General features: G+C 39.0%; 1 protein-coding gene across 3 annotated transcripts in view; it reads right to left on the bottom strand.

Moving 5' to 3' along the window:
- Nucleotides 1-4,543: 4,543 nt before the first annotated feature.
- mthfr (methylenetetrahydrofolate reductase (NAD(P)H)) overlaps nt 4,544-26,087 on the bottom strand; it is a 40,674-nt gene continuing 19,130 nt past the window's right edge. For all 3 annotated transcript variants that reach the window (XM_044351048.1, XM_044351050.1, XM_044351047.1), the window contains exons 6-12: nt 19,162-19,412; nt 15,167-15,301; nt 10,745-10,925; nt 7,825-8,007; nt 7,606-7,707; nt 7,401-7,520; nt 4,544-5,486 (exon numbers count right to left, since the gene is read on the bottom strand). In XM_044351048.1, coding sequence (XP_044206983.1) covers nt 5,271-5,486; nt 7,401-7,520; nt 7,606-7,707; nt 7,825-8,007; nt 10,745-10,925; nt 15,167-15,301; nt 19,162-19,412 — 1,188 coding nt within the window. In that variant the 3' untranslated portion in view covers nt 4,544-5,270. The remainder of the gene's footprint in view (nt 5,487-7,400; nt 7,521-7,605; nt 7,708-7,824; nt 8,008-10,744; nt 10,926-15,166; nt 15,302-19,161; nt 19,413-26,087) is intronic.

Genomic DNA, 26,087 nt, shown 5'->3' with positions numbered 1-26,087 from the left:
CAAGTACACTGTATATGTAAAGCCCAACTAGGGACAAGTTTCATGCTCTGTGTCGGAACTAGCTTTTTCACAAGAACTCTGTGAGTTGTGCCTCCAGCACAGCTGCTGCTCCTCTGCATTGTAGTGGAGAATTGCTTGATCACTCAATAAACACACAAAGAGAACGTTGTCAGGTTTTGAAACAATGTAATAAAATAATACAATCAGAAGTACAATGCATCATATTTCTGAGAGAGACAGAGCATACTGTACCACCTAGAATTAGCCAGTTCTTAAGTACCCTTGTACATATATAATACACATATACATATATAATATAACTAACCCTAAATGTCAGTGAACAACCCTCAGACAGAAACAAGGGTCAAGTGTGCAACTAGTCTAGGAATAGTATTTCTCCTCAACCATATGTGCCAGAATGACAGCACACAGGTGTGGACCAGAGCAGTATCAGATAACAGAGTGACATTGTTATCACATTGAACTGAAGAACAAACAACACTATCCTCTAAAGGCTTGTCAAATCAACACATCAAAGAGACATAGAGATCCACAGAACTATAATTTGTCCTACCACTGGCTCAGACAGAAGTACAACAACATAAACTAACTGTTAATCAAAGCTAAATAACTTACATACAGTCAAAAGTTTCATTTTACACAGCAAGGAGATAAGTTTAAAATGGACACAGCATGAAGGTATTTGGAACAGGTGTGGAATAACACATTAAAAAGAAAGTCATACAAGTACTTGTGTAAAATAGCATTTTATTTCTTTTTCAAAATTGTAATCCATGCACATTGTACCTCAGTGAGTATTACACAACCCAGTGTGCAGGTCATCCAGTTCCCTGCTCTGTCAGCCTAACAGGGGTGTCAGGTTTCAACATGCTAAATGGCAGCTTATTGTCACATTGTGTGTGTGTGTGTGTGTGTGTGTGTGTGTGTGTGTGTGTGTGTGTGTGTGTGTGTATGTGTGGCTGACTTTACACTGACACATTGTAGATGTGATATCCTCAGCCCCTTCAGTGTGTTAAAAATACAAATTCAGAGCTCTGAATAAATCCAGGTATGATAAATAAGAAATGTGTTTGGTCACAATTAGTTATCTGATTATTAGTTGCTAATGCTACACCAGGTAACATGACATTAGGCCTGAGCTGGAGACATGCTGACTGTGAACTAGGTAAAGGTGACAGGTATGAACATATCACAATTGTGCACAGTGATGAAATCTTCATCTTGAATGACCCCATCGTCATAAACTGTTGTTCTTTTCAAAACAGTCCTGACCTAATAGCTCCCTTCCCCACGGACCTGTTATTGTTGACCCTGCCTTTTTTCTCTGCACTGTTGTTGAGTTGAAAACCATGTAATGGTGTATGTGGATATGTGGAATTAATGTCCTTAGCCTGAAAAACAGTTGTATATGGGTGGGAGAAACATCTAAATGCATTTTATGTGTAAGTTTATTGATTAGAGAGTAGTGTCTGGAAGAGCTCTTCATCCACCACATCCTTTCCTCATTTAATTTTGTACAAATGTTTAAGGTGTGTACTGTGATAAACACCAGTTAATCAGAACAAGTCATTAGGCTTCTATGTGTTCCCTCAGCTCAAATTATCCCAAGGCAAAATGACACAAGTCTAGTTATAAACAGAAGCTGATTATAAACTGGAACAGGCATATCCAGATTTCCAATGAGAAACTCAACGGTCTACATAGTTTGTACCACAGTGGTGCAACAAGGATGCAACTCCCTTATCATTATCGTCAGTATCAGCTGTTTCCCAGTGACTCACAATTTAAAAATGATTGGTTTTCTTGATTTAAGGTCAGTGCCTACATGTTGCTGCCACCAGAAACAAGAAAAATATCCTTTTCTAGTAATTATGACACACTTTAACTTATGAATGTTTCTTGTTATAACAAGCACATAAGTCAGTTATTCAACCAACATGGTCAGCTCTATAATTATGTTGAATTTATTCAACACTATGGAATCCCTATTTCACTAAAGGATTTCTCACGTGTCTTTGATGCTGTCCCCTCAGGTATTTTTTCTCTTTTTAAAGGTTTTAAGGGAAATGGCAATCACCCTATACTGTTGGATGCAACTGAAACAGCTGTTGGGAAAATTTGTTTTTCATGGCAAACTAAGAATAAAAAAATAAGGCAATCCATCAACTTTTTCCACAAGAAACTCTTGAGAAAGAGTTTGGCTGAGTCATAGACATATCCTTTAAAATGCTTCAGAGGTTTTATCTAATTAATCATTATTTGCAGAAACTCAAGAAAGACATCGATTGTGGGGACCTCAGAGAAATACTGGTACATTTATTTTGGTCTTTGTCCCACATACAAAACAGCTGTAGAGTAAATTGTCACAATTTATTGCTGATCCTATCTACCCTCACTTTTTATTACTTTGGAAAAATGTATTGTTTGGATTCACTGAATATGACAAGAATCTGCTCACAGTTCTATGTGATTAATTTGCTTACTGTTTTGACTACATTTTATATTCACAAATCCAAATTCTTAAGCACACAGCCAAACTTTTCAGAGCTGACACTTCATATCAAACCAAACATTTCTTCAATATCTGAACGTACAAACAAAAAACAGTGTTCAAATTTACAACCACTGTAAGCTTTACAAATTATTTAACTATTTATTTATTTATTTTATTACAACCTTTAGTCCCCCTGGCATGTTTGTGATTTTAGACTCAAGTTGTCTACACAAAGTACTGTAAACCTGTTGTATACTTGTTTCAATAAAGCTGTTTAAAAAAAAAACCCAAAAAACAAGAACATTATTGACAATGATGCATTTACATAATTACATGGGAGAGAGTATTGGCTTATGTGGAAACACAGACGAATGTTGAAATATGCAGGTGCATACATAAGCATGTAAGCAGACTAAGGTACAATATAAACCGAAGTAATACATGTTTTTGCTCAGGACCCTGTACAAAACAGGGCCTCAAGATTATACAACAATGAGAGTGTCATCTTAAAGCCCTATCATGGGGTTTTTGTTGTGCTTTAGTTGCATATACAGTATTACCAAACAAATTTGCAATTAATCAAATGATGAACCTGAAGCCTTGGGCCCCCTGAGGGTCTGGGACCCTGGAGCAGTTGCTTGGTTGATAATCCAGTCTTTACAGCACTAATACAACAGTGGATGCAGAACATGATTACAACTGAAGAATTCCACACCGCTTTTTATTCATCTTAAATTTTTAAATTAACTCTTAACAATGCATAATTTTCTCATAAAAGCCAGGTATCTTGAGTATCACATTGGACAATTTTACAAAAAATGTATAAAGTAAGATAAGGCAGTAACTGTCTGCCATAAATATATATTTTTCCCAGAATAAAAGCTATCTATATTTAAAACTGTACATGTGGCAACTCAATGGTGTACCAGTGTCCAGAGCATCAGCATAGATTACATGTCTGTTTACATTTGTATTTCCAAAGCCTTTAAATTATGATTTTAATATTTTTTTTTATATTTATATCAGCATCAGTAAGTTAATAGGCTCCAATGTCACAGTATGCTTTGACCTGATGTCTTTTTCATTGTTCTTGTTTTAACAAGAAATTAAATTATCTTACGATAAAAAAAGTTGATTTTCAGTGAGGTTTTTAGTGCCATTTTAACAAGAAATGTTTTTTATTGTGGAAAAATATCTCATTATAACAAGAACATTTTAATTATAATAGACAAACTTTATTGGAACACAAAAATTCTCATTATTGTTATAAAGAAAACTACTGTTGTGTATGAATGATCATAATAAACAGTGTGAAATTGTCTTCATCATCTTTACAAAAATGATGTTTTTGAGGACATGTACAATACAAATGTTGAGATGTTAAGAGTTAGTGGGATAAACAGTATGCCATGTAAAAAAATTGTAACGTACTTCTCTTTTTTTGTTGGGAATAACATGTTTTTATGACAGAAGCCATGTTCTTTGCCAGTGTCCCATGTGTAAATACCCTGCTATACAGATGTGTTTATTTTGATATTCATCAGGTCAGTATTGTCAGCAGGGTTGCTGTGCCCCTCTGCCACCATTAGGCACCTTTCCATCTGGGATGTAGGTCTTTATGGCAAAGGCAACAGCTGGCTGGCTGTCTGATGTAGGCAATCTGGTTGTCAGCTGCTCAGGTCAAGATAAGGCTTCCAGTGTGTGCAGTGGTCGGACTTATCAGTACCACCTCACATCATTTCTCTGCAAGGTGATGATTTGTACATTCAGTTGTTGACAGATTAGAGTCAACAACAGAGTTACTCAACATGTGGGAAAATCCCTGCCATGTCATCTGGCTGCTGCAGTGTCATGCATTGTCCTATGGCCTGCCTGCCCTTTTACTTGTAGTTATGTAGTGATCAAAATTCACTCTGAATACATAATAAATTCACAGTGTGTCTTGTTGAAATGCTACACATCAATTAATAGCGGGTCAAAATGCCGGACACTCCTCTACATAACTGAATATCACTATGTGACATTTTGTACAGTATTGAAAAAACTATTTAATGAGCTTTAGAAACCAGGCACAACAAATAAATACGATGCACATTTTAAACATGTCAAGGCAGCAAGTAGACAGTGTAACTGTAAATAAACTCGTCAGCAGCTCACACATTTGACTGTCTGTCTTATTCTTATTGTCATAGTGTCATCATGAAACTAAGATTAAAAAGAAGTTTCACTCATACACAACATCTCTATCTGCATTACATCTCTATACTGGGTTTTCACCCACAACAGTACACACATCAATCATCATTTATTATTCAAAAGCATTAAAAAAGCAATTCAAATATACCATTTGAAGTATCCTATGGAAATAAAAACATTCACTAAAAACACTTTACAAAGTATATAGCATCTTCTGTGGTTACTCAGTGAGATGTATCCACAAACAAACTTGTCTGGTAACCAGGTAACTATAAATCTGTACGAGCACAGGTGTCATTTGGTAGTTGTTGGAGGTCAAATATTTGTTTTGTATGAATGACTGAATATGGTATAGATGACACAGTACAGTCTCTTTTTCTTTTACCAAATTCACCATTCACTGAAATGCTAAAAAAACTCTTTTAAAAAATACTGTGAAGTAAGTTCTGTGTTCTTGATAGCAGCAGTAAAAGACAATGCATAAAATATCAACAATTTCATGGTGCTTTTCCCTAAAAAAAAAAAAAAAAAAAAAGACGTTTGAAATGATGGATTTTATTCAGAGAGTTCCATCGTCGAGTGGCTCTGGAGGTGCATCGAGCAGCTCAAACATGTCATCGATGACCTGCCACAGACAGTTCTCCAGTGGAAAGTCATTGTCCACCAGATTGACCAGGAAGTAGTTGTCGTGGATATACTTGATGATCATCCGTGATGGAGACTCATCTTCATAGAGTTTGGCCCACTGCTCGATCCACAGAGCAAAGGCCTCATCCTGAGGAAAACATGGGGACAGGTTTGGTGAAGGGAACATCTGATAGAAGCGAGTCAGAGCAGACCACAATCACATGTCCGTTATCTCTCAGGGTGCCAGTCCTGCCTCATAGGTCTTACCATTACACTAGCATTGAAGGGCATGGATTTATCAACCTAACTGGCCGAAATTTCTCAGTGATGCAAATGTGGTCCTACTGTTAGGAATAGGAATACAAGCATTTATCAGCTTTCTTAAACCAGGAAATCATTTGCATCCATGCTGATGCTTAGAAGACTTCAGAGATATCCTAACCTGTTAGGACCTGCAGGAGATCAGACAGAGACATTCTGTTGGAGAGAGATGTTTTGGGCACACTTAATGACAATGAGGTTTGACACAAACTTAAGCTCCTTGCAACCTTACAATTTTGGTCAAATGGACTTCTGCAACAACTAACACTTTCTGCAGTAATAAATAAAACTCTGACTGTTCTTAGTGCCTCTGAAATTGCGCATGACTCAAGAGTCCTCCTTAAGAGCAGACTAAAACACATTTGAACACTAGCTTGTTTCCCCCTGGATGTTACCTTCTTAATGCTGATATAGGATATCTTTTCCCAACAGTGGGTGGCTTTGTAGACATACTTTATTTTTCCCCATCTGTAAAACCACACACTGTAAGTTCACAAGACCCAGACCAGTAAATGGTCGCTGCTTGTACATTCTGCACAGTACGTGATTGGGTAAGGCTGCCTCGGACATGTCAGACAGCTGTGTCAAGTTGCCTGCTATTCATTTGTTATATTAATAAAATCAGTGGGTTGCAAAAGTTTACTGACAGCCCACTATATATAGTGGTAAATATGAGATTCAATCTGTGTATTAAATGATAGGTTGACAATTTTTCAAGTGTGTTTAAAACAACAGTCAGGTGCCCATTTGAACACAAGAGGTTTTCCTCGCTGTAATCATTCCTCCTGTTCATACTGGCCCTTCAAATGTGCTTGATGTGATGGGAGCCAAAATCCAGTGTCTCAAAAATGCATTTAAAAGTTGAGTTGGTCATATCAAGTGGATATCTGCCACATTTACACATTCACAGTCTTTTTAGCATCAAATTCCCTTTTTGTTTCCTTAGACAGTGTTTCCCTGTTGAGCTGTGGTGGAAGTATAGTAACAAAAAGAAGGACTTTGTTACTAAAAAGACTGTAACATTGAAAGATATCTACTTGATTTGACTCATTTGGACACTGAAGGTTCATATTAGCTTCAGATAAACTTTTAAATACATTTTTGCACAGAAGGAGGACTGTGGATTTTGGCCCCCATCACTTACATTCTAAGTGCATTATGAAGGGATCTTCTAATGATCATGGCAAGAAAAACTTACTTCAATGTTCATTTGGGCTCCTGACTGTTATTTTATGACAGAAAAAATTTTGAACCTGTCCTTTAATTTTGGCATCATATTGTTGTATATGTAAACATGGTAATTTACCTAAGTTACCTAATTTTTTGCTTTCAAACATTAAGACTTTAAATAAAAAGTGGCTGTTTTCTGCATTTCAAATTTGACCGCAGTCCAAAAAAAGGCTCAGCTCAGAGCAAATGTCCTTCAGCAGAGACAATTTCTATTTGAATCTATTGTTAACAAGAGAGATGAATAAAGAAAGTGTTTTTTCATGGCTGCTTTGTGTTTTAAAGTCTGACATCTCACAGGACAAAAGTTATTATATTCAATCTATGTGTTGGTATTTCACAAAATATTCAACTATTTCTTTAAACCACTGTAATTTCTTGCTTTTGTGCAGCTACTTCCAGCAGTAAAACAATCACCACTATATTCTGAGTTTTGTTTCCCTCACTAACAAAACCAGCATGCGGATGAAGATTCCTGAATTGCTGCACATTAGCAGGACAATCTCTAACTTACCTTCCAAAACATAAAGCTGACTGGGTCCACTACAGTAGGCTGAACAATCTCCCTGCCAGGGAAGATCCCCCATGTCACAGCATTCGGCTGCATGTCTGGGGCGTTGGTCAGGTTATGGCCCTTCACAGAAGATATTTATTGTCATGTATTAATAATAAATATACATTCAAACACTGAATGGCAGGTGCCTTCTGTTCAAACTCACGTGCACGTTAACAATGTGGTAGTTGACACGGGGCTCGTACTTCTTCAGTACTTTGAGGAGGGCAGTCACATTTTCACTGGAGGTGAAGAACTCCAGATAGGCCTGTTGGATGGAGGCAACATGTCAACATATCAGACAAAACCAGCTTACTAGCACTCCATAACCACTCTATTCAAATACACTAAAAACTGAGGTAAACCAAACCAAATGTGGACGTGCCTTCTGAAAGACGTAGCCTCCCGCAGGTCCCCAGCCTACTATAGGGTCTGTGGAGGGTTTGCCGTTGATGTTGGGCTGGGAGTTGATAGTGAGCACGCCTCGTCTGTTCACCTTCTCCAGCTCCTCCTTCAGCAGGTTGGTCTCTTGGGCAAGAGGCTCATCGTTCCACGGCAAACACATCACCTGGCAGAAGAGGAAACCTTAGCCTAAGCATGGTAAATTGTCTCATGTCTGATGACAGTTACTACTACAAGTCTGTACAGAAGTGCAGTGTTTGTTTTGTTATCAGCAACAGTTGTCGCATTTACACTTTTAGTTTCACTCTTAATCTTTTAATCTTTCTGTCATCTCAAAGAAGCTTGATTAACCCTCTGAACTTCAGGTCACTGCAGTTACTATTATCCAGAGCTTTTGTCAGTGTGTGACACCGGAGCAGGAAGTTAAGGCGGCTGGCTGAGGTTTGCATGCCAGCCGGTGTTTCGGTTTAACCAGTGACCGTATTATCTGGTGACCTTCGGCTGAATGTGTGGTGGTTGTCATGGTGATGGCAGCTGTTGAAAACAAGAACATGACATGTTGGTGTCTGCCTAAAAGTCTTAAATTATCTTATGTTCAACACAGTATGTAATCGTCTCGTCCTTTTGTATTACATTATGTAAATTAAATGGTGTGCGTAAGCGTGCATATGTGTGAGAGAGACGGCCTACAATGGTGACACAGTTTCGTATATGTATATTGTAATATCATATGTATGCTCCACATACTTTATACTTGCAACGGTCACAAAATTAAAAAAGTTAAATTGCATTATTGTATGCAAATTAAGCGTGGCTGATGTTTGTACAGGTTGGACGGATGGACAGTAGTTGAGTTGTGATGGTACTGTTGGGGGGCGGGACTTTAAGGCTGCTTTATTACAAACAATTCCTCCATATAAACCTGGAATCTGTGTGTTACAGCTGACCTGTGCAGATGTGTAGCAAGATTATAAGATTCAGACATTAATTTAACACGTTTCAAACCTGCCTGAGTCACAGTAATAGCTGTATTTTGACATTTGACATTTCAGTAAGTTATGTTACAGATGCAAAATACTAGAGAAGCAAAAGAGGCAAAATACATGAAAGTTGGCTTATGACTGTGGAGGGCTCTGTGTGTGCGCATCTGTGCTAATTAAAGACACCCAGTTTGAGGCTTTTGTGCTCTCTGCAGTTATCAGTCATTATGGACCAATCTGTGTGCTGAAATGTGGCGAAAAGCCTGATACACTGGAAACCGCTCCGCTCACTCAGTCAGACTCAAAACAAGAGCAAATTGCACTCAGCTGCAAAACGTTACGGGCATGTTTGCACCATCATATAATTAGCGCAATATCTTTTGTGAATCAGACCTTGAGACGGGGAAGATAGCGGTTGAGAATGATGCGCAATTCATGATGCTATCAGTGGCCACAATCAACTTTTTGTGAATTTGCACTACAGTTTTTTTTAATCAAGCCCACAATAGTACTTTCAAACATGGACGCCTTTGCAATTTTGCTGGAGGATTCAACTGAGGGTCGACTAGTGGTATACTTCCAAGTACGAGACTGCCTTGTATTCTGAAATTATCCCATATTGTTTACGTTTTTTGTTTATTATATACAGATTAACAGCATACAAACACACTCCGTTCAGTGTCACGTCAGCACAAGCAGGTGGAGCACAAATACGCACCGCGCTCACATGAGGAAAACCAGCTATTTATATGTTTTTTTCTTTTCCTGAAAACAAATCATTTTAAAAATAGCTTTACTAAATATATATTAAAATATTTTTCATATTTTTATAAATATAAAAACTCACTATTTGTGCTTTGATGAATACTGTTTCCGGATTGGCTCCACCCCTATTGCTTTGGCTGTATGTTTAGGATGGTTGTCCTGCTGAATGATGAAATGTGCTCCAATGAGTTTTGATGCATTTGTCTGAATGTCAGCACACAGACTGCTCCTGTATATCTCTGCATTCATCCTCTTGCTTCAGTCAGCAGTGAAATCATTAATAAATGCCAGTGTGCCAGTTCCACTGGCAGCCATACATGTCGAAGCCATAACAGAAGCACCATGTTTGACAGGTGAGATGCTATGTTTTGGCTCATGAGCTGTTTCTTTTTTTCTCCTCTTTCCATCATTTTGATAGAGGCTGATTTTTGTGTTATCAGTCCATAGACTCATAGACTCTACCACTTTCTTTCTCTATGTTTTTGTGAACTGCAGCCTGTCTTTCTGTCTGTGTTTTAACAGCTGGAGTCAGAATGTGGTTACCCTTGCTAAGCATCAAGACAGGGAACATAAACACATATATAAGATAGATATTCATCTGTACATCTCACTCTAAGAAAGAAAATTAGAGATTTCCAAAAATGTAGAACTATTATACTAAATTCTCTGATTACAGCTTCTCAAATGTGAATACTGTCTGTTTTTTTAGTCCTCTGACAGTAAACTGAATATCTTTGGATTGTGGACTTTTAGTTAGGTTAATACAAGACATTTGAGGACATCGTCTTGGGCTTTCAGACACAGTGATCAACATTTTTCACCATTTTCTGACATTTTATGGACCAAACGACTAACTGATTAATTGAGAAAATAATCAACAGATAAATTAATAATCAAAATAATTGTTAGTTGTAGCTCTAACTGCAAGATCATCGACTAGATGTCAGCCTGATTATAAAAATCTGTTGTAATGGCTGTGTCATAAATTTGACCGTTGTAAAATTTCTGAGGTATGAAAGGTCCTTTAGCAGTCAGATCAAGTACACAGACTCACAAGAACAACGCACAAGAGAAAGGCATTCTATCAATAGTCTCATTTGAGGAACGTGTGATTTATCCAAACTGTATAAAAAATGTTGACTGTCAGGTCTCATCTACCTTGTGTCCACTGCGGTTTGCTTGGGCTGTGATGTAGCAGGTGAAGACCTCATATACGCTCTCCTCGTTCATTAGCTCCTCACCCCACATCTGCAGCAGTGCGTCTTTGGATGACTTGCTCTTCAAGTAGAACAGGTAGTAGTCATTTAACTCACCAAAAGCTGGAGATGAGGAGTTACCCCTGACGACATCAACAACAGGATACTGTTTTACCATACAGCCACAGGACAGTATTTCAGGGTTCCCACACATTTTCACAGACAAAATTTCAAAACTTTTCCATGACTTTTCAAGGAATATCATTTCCATGAACATACAATTAAAGCAAAAATAATCTTTTGACTGAAATTTTTTCAAGCGTTCTACATCTCACTGTTTCATATACCCATTGTGCGCACAGACTAGGCCTACAGCCTACGGTATACAATTAAACATCCATCTGCAAGTTATTTTCTTTAAATAACAATGTGTTATTTACTTTCAATTGGGCTACTCTTGAAATATGCTATGCACTGTGTGTGCTATCCATTGATTACCTATAGGCCTATTGTATAATGAAGACCGATAGGATGTCTTCAAAGGCAAAGTGGATGAAGGGAAATAAGTGTGCGCACGCAGGTGAACACGGTGTTCAGGCTCACCTAACTGCAAACTGTCATGATTCTTCACTGCTGAAATAAACTTTCCTTGTGGATTATTCTCAGACGGAAGATGGGCGATGGGTCATTGCAAAATGATAACTTTCTTCTTGTTCGTCCGAGTGGTGAACCAGTGGGGAGCTCCTTTTGGAACTGTGGCTTCTCACTCCTTTCTTGTTAATTTAGATTTTGATTATACAATCTTGAATAACTTTATTCTATTGCTGTCACTATTTCTATTGATTGCTGGACATTAAGACTCTCGTAATTTGGGGTATTTTGTCATATTTATAAATCTATATTTTGGTGTTATTCTAACATCGGCTTGTGTAGGCAGCTAACGTGAATGCGTGTGTATCTGCCGAGATTTGATTCATTGATCTTCCTTTATATTTTGATAGCTACATAGTGGGGTTATAATATCATCTTCGATTGTTTCATTATTATACATATTATTGCTATATTGTCAAGAAATTATGTGTATGATTTTCAGTTTGTGGCTTTAATTAGTAGCCTAAGAGAAGGCCCAGTCTTATAGCAACAGTAGGATAACCAATTAGACTAAGTATTAGGCCATCCGATCCGTCTCCCTTAAAACATTAAGAACTGATAGTAGACAATTGTAGGCTATGGCACTATTTGTAAGCTAATTTAGCCTAAATAAAAGATTATGCCATTATGGTCTATAGTTAACCATATCTGAAATGGGCACAGACACAAAGCCATTTTGTTATCAGCATTCTAGTTATAGCCTAATAGAGGGATTAGACATTTGAGAATATTAGCTATAGCCCACGAGAGGAATATGGACCAGGCCATATGCATCAGGCGATGCTATAATTGATTGTTATGTTTGGAGGTGATGAAGAAAAGGTGCAAAGAGTTGATACTGGTAGGGGATCTGGCGCTCCTGCATTTCTAGCCTAGCCTATATTACATCACAATGGTAAAAATAGAGGGAAGGCTAATTTTCAAGACATGAAACAATGATACTATTCTGTAGGCCCTAAACTTTACATTTTGGGATGAAAAGCCAAAGCATGGCTACACGAGAGGTAGGGCTGTTATAATCAGAGGATAGGCTGTTACACGTAGCCTATAAAGTTGTCTGCGCAGCTGTTTCAATCATCACAACAACAGGTTGGCTAAATGTGAACTTTGCCTAGGCTACATAGTTTGCTGGCTAGGCTACAAAAATCAATGGCACATTGCTTTTAGTAGCCTACACACTAGTTCGATGAGCGAGGATGCATGTCAAAGTAGTGATGTGCGAGTCATGAATGAGTTAAACAACTCTTTTTACTGACTCTGGAGCAACAAGTCCTCATTTCCACTAACTTGTTCACTGACTTGCCCCTCCTACCTGCTAGCTAGCTAGTGCAAACTGCGAAGACGAGGCAAGACAACGTGTCACTATTTTGCAACTCTTATATTAACTGTATTCATGGAGATCCTTAGCACAGGGTCTGCTCTCCTGAGGGTGACAAATGATTTGTTCTTGTGTTTAGATTCAGGAAATTACAGTATTTTAATTCTTCTGGATCTCTTGGCTGCCTTCGACACGGTCAATCACTCCATCCTCTTGGACCGCCTTAAGCATGTTGTTGGCGTTCAGGGACAGGCCCTTTAGTGGTTTGACTCCTGCCTCCAAGACCAATCAGCCTCTACAAGAATTATAGAGCCTTATATAAGAATATTAGGCCCTATTTTGTTTTCTATGTATATGCTTCCATTGGGGTTTATTTCCAGAAAATATCCCCTACCTTTATGATGCAGACGACACTCATCTTATACCTCCCACTGAAACCATGTGATCCATGCAGTGTTAACTCCCTCCTAAATTGCATTGAGGATATGAAATCCGGGAAGGCAAAAAGCTTCCCTCAGCTAAACCAGAATAAAACTGAGGTCCTAATCTTTGGCCCTGCGGACAATTCTGCAACCACATTCAACGCCCTCGGGCCTCTGTCATTGAATGTGAGGTCCCACGCAACAAATCTTGGTGTTATTTTTGATTCTGGTTTAAAATTTGACAAACAAATCAACTCAGTTATAAGTACTGGCTTCTTCCATCTTAGATCACTGGCAAAGGTAAAATCATTTTTGTCCGTTAAAGATTTGCAGACTATAGTTCATGCTTTTATTTCCTCTCGCCTTAACTACTGCAGCTAGTTCAAAAAGCAGCAGCGAGACTCCTCACTGGTACCAAGAAGATAGACCATATCTCTCCTGTACTGGCCTCTCTTCATGGGTTACCGGTGAAGTACAGAACTGATTTTAAGATTATTTTATTTGTTTTTAAAGCACTGCATGGACTGGCACCAGGCTACATCTCTGAACTGCTCATCCCCTATTCCACCTCCAGACCCCTCAGATCTGCTGACCAATCACTACTCTTCATTCCACACACCCAGTTAAGACTAAAGGTGATCGAGCATTCTCACTTGTTGGCTCTAAAATATGGAATAGTTTACCACTGACCATTAGATCTTCCCCCTCCAATGATATCCTTAAAACCCGTCTATAGACCCATCTCTTCTCTTTAGCCTTATCATCATGAAGTCATGCCTGACCACACTCTGGCTTTTATTTGTTTGTATTTATTTGTTGTTTGTGCAATGCTGTTTATGTTGTAATTTTATCTGATTTTCTATCTTATTTGTGACTGTTCTTTTTGATCCTGTGTTTTTGTTTGATTGTAACCATCAATAAAATTACCCCATAATTTTAATTTGTAAAGCACTTGGTGACACTGGTCAGTGTCTGTTGTTTTTAAAGGTGCTCTATAAATAAATTGACTTGACTTGAACTGACTAAGTGACTCGAGTGACTTGAAAACCTGACTCTCTTTCATGAGTGACTCATAAAAACTCGAGTCAGTAAAAAGAGTCAAACCTCCCATCTCTATGTCAAAGTAGAGATAATCTGATAAAATGGCGCTTGGTCATTCAACAAAAAAAATGCAGGGCTAATTAGTTAGCGAACAGAGTTGCCAAGTGCAAGGTTAACATTAGCTGGCCAGCTAACACCTGAAGCAAATCGTTACCCATTTGTCCATTGTTTATGTTAACTCATTTTCACTGATTGAACATTCAACAGCAACAATACAAATCTTACCGTTGTTATTCCATCATGTGGAATTCCGATGTTTGATCTGTGACTCGGACCTATTCGCTAAAGTTGAGTGATGCTCTGTATTTAGATATTCCAACACTGGTCTATGTCACACGCAAGTACACTGTAAACAATCCCACTGGCTCGTGAGTGCGACAATTTGTGAAGAACACACCTGGTTGGATGCAGCTCTCACTGTTTTTTTTTTTTTTTTTTACACCATCAAAGTCCACAAACAAGAGAAGGAAGTTACCCCCCCCCCCCTCTCTCAGAGAGACAGAAATCCGTTGTAATGACGGAGAACTTCAATCTCTAATTAATTTCATTACAGACAACAAAACTAAATTCCATGACTTTTCCAAAAGTTTTGATGATTTTACTCAATTTCATGACTTTTCCAGGCCCAGAAAATGAGATTTTAAAATTCCATGACTTTTCCAGGTTTTCCATGACTGTGGGAACTGTGGTATTTTTTGACAGTAGGCTTCACTTTAAACAAGTAAATAAGTACTAATCAACATAACATAATAATAACATTCTCCTCTAATCCTAATTAAAGACATCAAATTAATGCTACTTAACATTTATTCATTAAATACATATTTTAATAAGGAAATTGACATTGAGGTTTTGTCATACAAAATCTGAGTGAATGTTTGATCAAGCTTACCATCTGCCATTAGGGAACTCATCCCAGTCCTGAGTTCTGTAGATGTAGCTCTTGGGTCTAGATGCCCAGAAGATGGGTCGAACATCCTCTACCTTCCGTTTGGGATGTGCACTCACCGCCCATGGAAGAGGCCGCCTGGTAAAGACAACAAGCTCTGAAGCTCTAGACTACTCTGAAACACAATGCCAGGTCAACAAAGAGCAGGGGACTGTTCTTCAAAACAAGTGTAATGTACCCAGGCTCTCTCTGGCCCTGTTTACACCTGACAATAACATGTGTCTCGGGTGATCCGATCACAATTGGACAGCTATAGTCACAGGTGTGAATGCACCCAAGATGCACTAAGGACGCATTGAGATCCGATCACTCAGACCACATTCAGAGGTGGTCTGGACCACATGTGGCCACATTCATTTAGCAGTGTCAACGCAATACGTCCTGGGCCACACTGAAGGACCACCTACTCAACTGACCAAACATTCATATTTCCGGCAGACTAGGCACGGGAATTGAATTGCTGCCTCCTGTGTTCATCTTGTTTGATAACAGGATAAAGAAATGCATTATTTTATTTTCCGTCTTTCATGTGAATTAAAAGAACGTCTTCCACCTCTCGTTTCTTCCTGTTTTCCCCGTTCCCCTAACCCATTTTCCTCATCAAATCGACAGTCAGAATAGAAATTAAAAAAAAAACACAAAATTTGTTTTTCGCTTGACTGTCAATATTCTGAAAAAATATTTCAGAAGCTAAACGTTGCTGGATAGTTTCCTATGTCCTGTCAAGTTGATTGCTACAGTTTTTAGTTTTGCTGCACTGCTCGACATAATGGAGCTCAGGATTTATCAGGAGTACAGCTGCTGTACTCTAAACAGTATGAACTTGGACTGTGTGTGTGTAACAGCTGACCTTTTGGATGTGTAGAAGAACACAGAACATAAATTAATATTAAGTCCTAAGCAATCCTGTCGGCATGTCAGGGATTTAGATAATCAATGAAATTATGCTGCTGTGCCTTGTGCATAAATGCACACAGCGTCTCTCAATGGGGGAGACGTAGCTGCAAGGAGATTGCTGCATATAACTCTATATTTGTTACACACATACATTCCGACGAAGCATTAGAGCAAATCAATAGGATGGGCATTTGATTTTCATGAGGGTGCACACAATGCACTGTATATTTGTTTATCCTGTTATCAAACAAGTTGAACACAGCTCTGGATGGAGTGGACCCCCGGGCCTCCTGCCAGTTAAAAACAACAATGAATCTGGTCTTGGCAAACGGAAATGATGTTAATACTTATTTGGGAAGTGAGATCCGATCACAAGTGGTCACTCAAGACGCATGTGGAGACGAATGTTAATGCCAGGTGTGAACAGACGTACTTATAGCTGTCCACTTGTGATCAGATCACCCAAGACGCATATCAATGCCAGGTGTAAACAGGGCCTCTTTTCTGTATCTGATTTCACTAATCCTGATTAATTTACCAATCTAGGAGCTTATGCATGTGAAAGAGGTGGGATATGTAACAAACAGCCAAACATATGCAGAGGATAAGTGATCCAGAGCAGCATATTTAATGGTATACAATGATACCTAATGGTAGTCTTGCCTAGTGTTTGGTTGTGATGAAAGACCCTCTAAGGAGTCGGAAGTTCAGTACATTTTGTTTTAATGGTTTTAGCAGAAATTAGCATTAGTATTATCACTGTTAACCATATATTGTAAATGCACCATGCTAACCAAGCTAGCAGCTAGCGCTATGGTCAGCTCAACCCTCTCGTCCAAATATGGTCACTTCTGGCTCCAAAAATCAAACATGGCGACAGTCAAATTCAAGATAGCGATGGTCAAATCGCTAAACTTGAGGCTTCAAATTGGCAGTTCACAAACCAATGGGTGACATCACTGTGACTACGTCCATATTTTTTACAGTCTATGCTCCAGCCCCTCGCAACCCTCTAGAGAATAAGCAGTATAGCTAATGGAGGAATAGAGTCCATATATTACAATAGCAAAAGTTACAAAAACAAAACACAGCACTAAAACTGGAATGCAAACAGAGCAAACAGTTACTGTTACAGATAAAATAATACAGTAACCCAATGATAAAAGCACTATCAGTGCGAACATATTGGGTAGCCTTGAATGAAAAAATGTGTTACTAAGATTTGTGTACTTTTTTTCAAGAAGAAACTATTAAGTAACACTTGACAATATAGTAAAACACATATGCAATAATATAAAATCTTGATGGGAGAAGTTTAAATACAATTTTAATCTAATGAATAACTGCTTAACATGTAACCTTTAAAATGAATGTGCTGTTAATGTAGAGAGGAGTACTCTGAAAATGTGTTTTCAATGATCTACCTGCTATAGAGTTCATGTGATATAACCAGAGTGGGACACTAAATGAACTGTAAACATCGACTAGATTTCCAATGTAACAGATTGCCATTTAAAGTCTTTCTACTTGTGTCTCTGCTGCTCACCCTGCTCTGTTAAACTTGTCACTATAATGTGAATGCAAATGGTAATGTATCATGATGATAAAATCAGTTTACAAAATTCTGTTGTCCAAACTTAAATTAAAAACTAACATAGTTTGTTAGTTTTGTCTAATACAATGCATAAAAGTGGAAAACAGTTTGTTGCATTGAATATTAATTTCTTTCCTAAAACTACACAACTATTTATGACTAGGGTTGCAAAGGTATGAGATTTTCATGGTATGACAACCGTCACAGAAAATATCAGTTTCACGGTATTTCACAATTATTATCATCAGTTACAATGACGCTTACAGGAATGAAAACAGAAGGGTTTTTTTGGTTGAACAAACACTTTATTATAGTTGTAAAGTTAAACTTTACTGTGTTTTAACTTTTAATGTGATTTGAATGTTAGCACCAGTGATGGTATTCACATCCTTTACTTGAGTAAAAGTACTAATACCACACTGTAAAAGTACTCTGTTACAAGTAAAAGTCCTGCATTGAAAATGTTACGGAAAAGTATGTAAGTATTATCACAGAAATGTCACTTGTGACTATTATATTAATATATATAATATCATTAGATTATTATTACTGATTATTATTACTGATTACTGCATTAATGTAAAAACAAGATTTTACTGATGTAGTTGGTTGAGATGGAGCTCTTTTGAACTATTTAGTATCCAACTGCAACTAATGATTATTTTAATTATGGATTAATCTGCTGATTATTTTCTTCATTAATCGATTGATTGGTTTGTAAAAATTCTCAAAATAGTGAGAATTGCCATCACAAGTGCTCTAAACAATTATCAAAATAGTTGCCAATTTACTGTAGGTTCACGACAGAACAGCCAGACTGATCTTGTCTGTATCTTAACTCTCACACACACTCACTTATGTCAGCCCCCCGAGCCGGGAAAGTTTGTGTTTGTTTCTTTAAGGGGTCAGATTGCACAATTCAATAGCACATTTTATGATCGACGTTCAAAGTTTTTTCGTTAAGGATTTAAGTTATAAATGGGACACTTACTTTGATCTGCACAGGGGAAAGTGTTCCCTCCTTTGGCAGCCACTTTGTGTCCACATTTTTTACAAATTGGATATCTGTCCTCAAGGACAACTTTATGTTTGTCTTTGCGATATCCAAAATATTCCAAACGCTGCTGATTTCATCTTCTTTTTGGGGGAATGGTGGCATCAGTTAGCTTCTCTCTGCCATTTTCTCCGCTGCATATGTGCATGTGGCACCAGTTGCCGAGTCTGACAGGCAGTCGAGGACGAAAGGAGATGCGCACGAGCAGGTGAAATTCTCTGTTCAGTTGCTTTTTTTTTTTTTTTACAAAACCCTTAATAAGCAAATGTACATGGTATGATAACCGTCAATTTTCATACCATGGTATACCATGAAACCGGGAAACCTGCAACCCTACTCATGACTTTTGCTGAAAGCACTAATGTCCCATGAGCAGGCAAGGAGATCACTGACCTGGGGTCTTCTATCCACATGCCCAGCTGTCGGAGGACCTCCATGGTGGCGACCTCTCGATTCAGTGTGTAGAAGTGGAGGCCAGGTACCTTGCCGCTGTCCAACAGTACTCGGCACATCTGCACTGCTTGTTGGATTCCATAGTTACGGATAGCAGCGTCGTTGTCTTTGATGGGCTCAATGACTCTGGTGATCTCCTCTGGTACCTCCAGCTTGGACAGCTTGACAAGCTGACGCAGAGACTGGTAACCCTGGAGGAACAGGTTAAAGTTCAGCTTTATCCCAGAGGATGGTGTGAGAGAGGTTTAAATAGTGGTAATCATTTGATGTATTTCTTGTATATATTATACATTTCAAAATTGTTATTCTCAAACTAAGTGGTCAGTGTTTAATAAGCCATTCAACACCTGTTCTACACACCTTGTTGTGTAAAATGAGACAGTTGACTGTATGTAAGTTATTTAGCCTTTGTTTAAGTTAGTTTATGTTCTTGTACTTTTGTCTGAGCCAGTGGTAGGACAAATCACAGTTTTGTAAATTTTTATGTCTTTAATGTGTTGATCTGACAAGCCTTTACAGGACTGTTGTCTTTTCTTCAATTCAATATGATAGCAATGTCACTTTGTCATCCGATGCTGATTTGGTCCACACCTGTGTGCTGTCATTCTGGCATACATGGTTGGGAAGAAATCCTACTCCTAGAGTAGTTGAACTCCTGACCATTGTTTCTATCTGAGGGTTGTTCATTAACCTTTAGGGTTAGCTATGGGTATTCCTTTACAGGGGTACTTAAGAACTGGCTGCGTACCAAATTGCCAGAGAGAGAAAAGGTAATTCTAGGTGTACTTCTACTTCTGACTGTATTATTTGATTATATTATTTCAGTACCTGACAATGCTCTCTCTGTGTGTTTACTGAGTAACTGAGCAATTCTTCACTACAATCATCTGTCTGAAATTATGTGATAACAGATAGCACATTCCTTTAAGGGTAGAGATACACAGGTTGTCTACAGATAAGGATCTGGCTTCAGTCCTTCTTCAATTTATGAAGTCCTAAATGGGACACGAGCAAAAGTTTTTTTCCACAAGTTTGTGGTGCCCACCAGAAAGTTTGTGGTGTACAAAAAGATTGTTTGTGATAAAAAAACCTTTGTTATCTTTTTTTCCAAGATTTTTTTGGGAGTGTTTTTACCTTTATTGGACAGATGACTGCATAGAGGCAAGAGTAGAGACAGGGGTATGATTCAACAAAGGCTGGAATCAAACTGGAGATGGTGCAGGTATGTGCCTTAAAGAGCAACTTTTTTTTTTTACTGGATTTACAGTTTATGTGTCATGAAAATAATCCTGTAAAAGGTTCATGTATGATTTTATTTGTTTAACGAGACATAAAGGCAGAAATTAAGACAGAAAAATCAGCATTTTGAGCAGCACCCTTAAAAAAGCTTTTTTCCCTCCAACAACGCATCAAATTATGTCATATAAGGGAGTTGCTCTCCCCATCCCAGCTGCAGTACACTGTGCGCTACTAGGTACTTATGAGTCTGAGCTGTCGTCATTTATTGAATTTGTATTTTTTTTTGCTAGTTTTGTTTAGCATTTTATCATTTTCCATCATTGTGAATAATTATGTTTGTGCAGGCTACACAAATTCCAGCCTGTCAGGACCTGAAGTCCACTTTCCTAGCAGGAAAAGCAGCAGCTAGTTTTCGTGCAGATGAAGAGATGGACTTCACTGCTGCCTCTGTAATGGAGGAACATGGTTGTGTGCGGGCTCATTTTAGACAGGAGGATTAAATTATTTGCAATATGATGATGTTCAGGATGGGATGTCGAAGCCAGGACCATAATGATTCTGATAGCTGGTGTGGTTCCTCCAGTAAACACAGCTGCATCATCAGCTCCACCTTCAGCAGCAGCTCCACCAAGACATGAACCTGTAAAACCACCAGCTGATGAGGGATAATGCTAACATTAGTTAGCTAACACTGTTAGCATCCTATTTTGTAAACACGGTTACTGTTTCACACAGCATGTTGTTAATTATTGACTTTGGATATCTAACACCCCATTCTGGTGTCTAGTTACATAGCTTAGTGACTTTCTCTCAGCTAAATCATTTGTAAGTATTTGTGCACTCAAATATCTTTATGATTTTATGGGGGGAATTATTATTATGCACAACTCCAACATGAAATTATTCGTCCAGTGACATAACTCATATTAGAGTATGTATATCAATAGGGAAATAGTCCTCCTTGTTGGACACACAAGAGAGGTCTATTAGAATTATAATTGTTATTAATCTCAATTATGATTTTGCAAGGGTATAGGTCTTTTAAGGTTAAGTGACTGAGATGCCAGCACAAGAAAACACAAACAAGTCCACTTTAGTTACATACACATTTATTACTAATACTACAGCTACATGTACTAAACACAGCAACATTTTACAAACAAGAAACAAGAGGGAAAGGGAAACTGGTACACAAGGCTATGGCTAGTGAATGAGTTGAATGCATGATGTAGAGTTATCTAGTTTCAGTCTGCCCGCCCAGACAGTGCATCCTGGCCAATTCCAGGGGTTTCAGAGTTCTGGGGGAGCAAAGTCAGTCCCCCCCTGTCCACAGACAGGCGGGTACAGTTCCTGAATATGGTTACTCCATTAAACAAAGTATTTACAATTTAACAATTTCATGATTCCTAATTTTGCAATTTGGATAGTAGCTTTAGCGTCCTGACGGTAAAACAAGCAGGGTACTAAACATGATAGGGTTATCATGGATGATGGGATTATGTTAGTGGTACATGTCTTGGCTTAAAGGCAGTGGAATAAAAGTCTAACCAAAGTACATAACAACACACATATGACATACACACATCAACATACAACAATACTTGTCCTTAGACATAATCTAAAACTAATCCATGGGTTTTGCAGTCCTCTGGTCTTTGGTCTGACTGCAAACGGCGGGGGTACATGTCATTTGAGTGTGTGTGTATGTGTGTGTGTGTGCGAGTGGGCATGGCATATAGTGCAGCATGTCTTATGCCTTATGCTGGTTTGCTCAGTGATCAGTTCTTGGGTTGGTCACTCAAGTCCTGAAAATCGAAATCCACAGTGGGATCAAACCTGGTGCCAGCTCGTCCCAAGATATCCAAATGGTACTATCAATTCACACTGGGGTGTGAACTGGTCTTCCTATCTTGCTGGCTCTTGTAGCTTGAAGGATCAAAGATGGTTTGGGTCAGTGGTCTGGATTGGTGACCATGCAGGAGATGGGGGCTCCTTACTTTATGGGCCAGCATTCCTTGGGTGTTGAAGACAGAGCTGGTCTGTTGTTTGAGGCTTGTGCTGTCTGCCTTCGAAACATGCAGGGACTTTATCCTACACATTTGAAATTTTTATTTTCAGGTGGTGTTGAGTAGCTGTGATATAAGGTTTTGGGAGATGCTGCAGTAATGAATGGTGATGTCTCTGAGGCACTCTTACGTTAGCTGCATTTGTTCTGTAACACACAGTTGTTAGGGCCCATGCACTGAATGGTGCGAGGACCCCATTGTATTTGAAGGAATTATTATTAGGTGCTCGGGCCCTAAATTTTGTAGGTGACATCTAAAAACCTTTGCAATGCTAAATTACAAAGCTTTTTAGTTTTCATGGAACACCCTTGGTGTGGCATGACAGACAAATGCCCCAAATTTCTCATGCTTGATAAGAGTCCAGGCCTGAACACATCTATATGTCAATATTGAGCCACAGTCATAGTGCAACCTACTGACAACAGGAAGTCAGCCTTGTGTGGTCGTGTGCCACGATTTGGTCAAATAATTAGTCAATTTCATCCGTCATCACTGCAATTAGTTAATTCTGATAAATATTAAGACTAACCATTATTACATGTATTTTTTAAATATGCTGATGTACACAATAATAATCATTCACATTGTAATCCTTGTATTGTAATCTTTTGCATGTTTGTGCACTGCTGCGTGTCTGTGTGTGTGTAACAAGCAGAGTTACGCAAGTTGTGCAGCTGCCTATGTAGGCACATATTACTGACTTGATAATGCGCCCTTAAAATAACAGTGAAACACTGCGTCATTGACTTCAGACCAGGTTTTTGATGGTCTATGGCGCAATTGCTTTCTGCTGCCTCAAGATAGCAATGCGCTGACCGCACCTCATTTTAAGACCAACATGCCCATGGGCGCTCAGATGGACACAAGTGCATTTGCTATTAAAATGACATGGGCACTGGACAAGAAAATGACAACTGCGTCGGTCTTAAACTAGCAAAGACACTTGCGTCATGCTTGGCGCCGCTTTGCGCTGGGTATAAGATAGGGCCCATAGTTCATCAAATGTATACACAGTTTCCAATAAGTCATCTCCAGCGCCACGTACTACACAGGAAATAATAATTTACCCATTTGCACAATGGTGCCCTCCTGTAATTGAAGGAATGCTTCTCAAGTATTAGGGCCCGAATTGAAGCGATTATTATTGGGGCCTGAGCAAGAAAGTGCCAGGGGCCCAACGGTCCCTGGTACCGAAAGTGTAAACTGAGGGAATTATTAGGGCCCGAGCACCTAGTGGTATAGAGGCCCTGTTGTATCAGAAGGAATTATTATCATTAGGGCCCGAGCACTGACAGTGCGAAGGCCCTATTATAATTCAAGGAATGATTATTATTAGGGCCCAAGCACCAAAGTGTGAAGGCCTTCTTGTTCCTGAAGGGATTATTATTATTAGGGTCCGAGCACCAAAGTGCAAACGCCTTCTTGTTCCTGAAGGGATTATTATCATTGTTAGGGCCTGAGCACCGACAGTGCGAAGGCCCTATTGTAATTCAAGGAATTATTAGGGCCCGCGCACCGGACGGCCCTTATTATTAGGGCCCAGGCAAAGCGGTGCAAAGGCCCTATTGGATCTGAAGGAATTCTTCTTAATCTTTTTCTTCTTCCAAAACAAACGCATTTTTGAGGGCCTAAACGTGCGCAAAAAATTGTTAAACTTTTCACGTACATCAGAAGTGGTGAAAAATTTGATATTTTATAGGTCCCGAACATGAGCATGGCAAAATGGCTCAACAGCGCCCCCTAAACTGTATCCCCTGCGGCATGTTTCACCGACATGCACAGAAATCGATACGCACATGTATCATGCCCAGACGCACAAAAAAGCCTCCTGGAGCAAAACCGTAAACCCAACAGGAAGTCGGCCATTTTGAATTAAGCGACTATTTTTGGCGATTTGCATGCTTTGTATTTTAGCAAACTCCTCCTACAGATTTGATCAGCTTGACTTCAAAATTTTCGTGCGTCATCTAGACTAGTTTGTGATTAAAATTAATCAAAATCAGTTTTCACTGAACACCCTTGCCATGGCGAATTTTAATGTTTCGCCATAAAGCTGGAAGTCCTTATAACTCCAATGTACATTGTCCAATCTGCCTCAAATTCCTCATACTTTATGAGGGTCCCATCCTGAATACATCTGTGTCAATATTAAGACATACTCATCGCGCCACCTACTGGTGACAGGAAGTTACATGTTCTGTAATTTTATGAGCTATACCAAGCAGCATGAACAGATCCATCTGAAATTTGGTCAGATAAGCCTTAAGTCTTTGATGATTACATATTGTGAAAATGGTGAGTTTTCACTGGACACCTTCGCTGTGGTGGCGTGGCGAATTTTGATGTTTCGCCATGAACAAACAAAGTGTTGTAACTTGACTCTGCATGATCAGATCTTTTCCAAATTTCCCATGATTCATAAGAGTCTCGGTCTGAAGGCAAGTACAGACTCATATTGAGTCATAATCATAGCGCCACCTACTGGCAACAGGAAGTCTTAAGCGCCACTCTTTTGCTAACTACTCCTAACAGGTTGGCCAGAAACAATAAAATTTGGTCAGCCAAGGTGTAAGACCTTGAGGCTAAAAACTCCTGAAGCTTTTGAGTTTTCATCAAAACTGTTGCCATGGCAACATATTGTTCGCCACAAGGTACGAAGCTCTTTTTAAAAGGCTAGACATGCTTGAAAACTCATAAAACTTTGCACACATATGACAGGTCTCAAAGTCTGTAGTATTGTAGAGGTGGCGGGCATGGGTGTGACAGAATAGCTCGACAGCAATATTTCAACAAAGCAGCCCCCGCGCCACGTTAAACCTACATGTATGAAAATTGGTACACATGTATCATGCCAGGGCGCACAAAAAAGTCTCTTGGACCGGTACCTTAAATCCAACAGTAAGTCGGTCATTTTGAATTTAGTGCTCAATTTTGGCGATTTTGCATGCCTTGTATTTTAATGAACTCCTCCTACAGAATTGATCATAACAACTTCAGAGTCAGTGTGTGTCATCTAGACTAGTTTGTGATCAAAAGTTATCAAAAGATTTAGCTATCGTTGAAGTGAGTTGCCGTGGCATGGTGTTGAGTTTTGATGTTTCCCCATGACAGAGGAAATTGCTATAACTTAAACGAAAATGCTCCAATCTGCACCAAACTTTACATGTTTGATAACAGTCCCGGCCTGAATATATCTACATGACAATATTCCATCAGTGATGCAAACTGACTTAATAGCGCCTCCCACGAAAGTTCAACGAAGCAGCCCCGGCAGCAGGCAAAACAGTGGACAAAGGAAGTTTATCTCCTTCTTGCACTCTCTGAAAACAGCCTGGGTCAGAAGAAATCTACATGCCCGTGACAGAAGCCCTCTGACTGCGCCACGCCCCAACGTGTGCAAGGATGCGAGGGCCCATTCATCACTGCTTGCAGCTTTGATTATCAGGGCCTGAGCACTGACCAGTGCGAAGCCCTCTTGTATCCAAAGGAATTATTATTAGGGCCCGAGCACCAAGTAGTGTGAAAGCCCTATTGGATCTAAAGGAGTTCTTCTTCTTCTTC

Source organism: Thunnus albacares, chromosome 5, assembly GCF_914725855.1.
Source record: "Thunnus albacares chromosome 5, fThuAlb1.1, whole genome shotgun sequence".
Lineage (NCBI taxonomy): Eukaryota > Metazoa > Chordata > Actinopteri > Scombriformes > Scombridae > Thunnus > Thunnus albacares.
The sequence above is the reverse complement of the archived record's forward strand: the minus strand, read 5'-3'. Positions and strand labels throughout refer to the sequence as shown.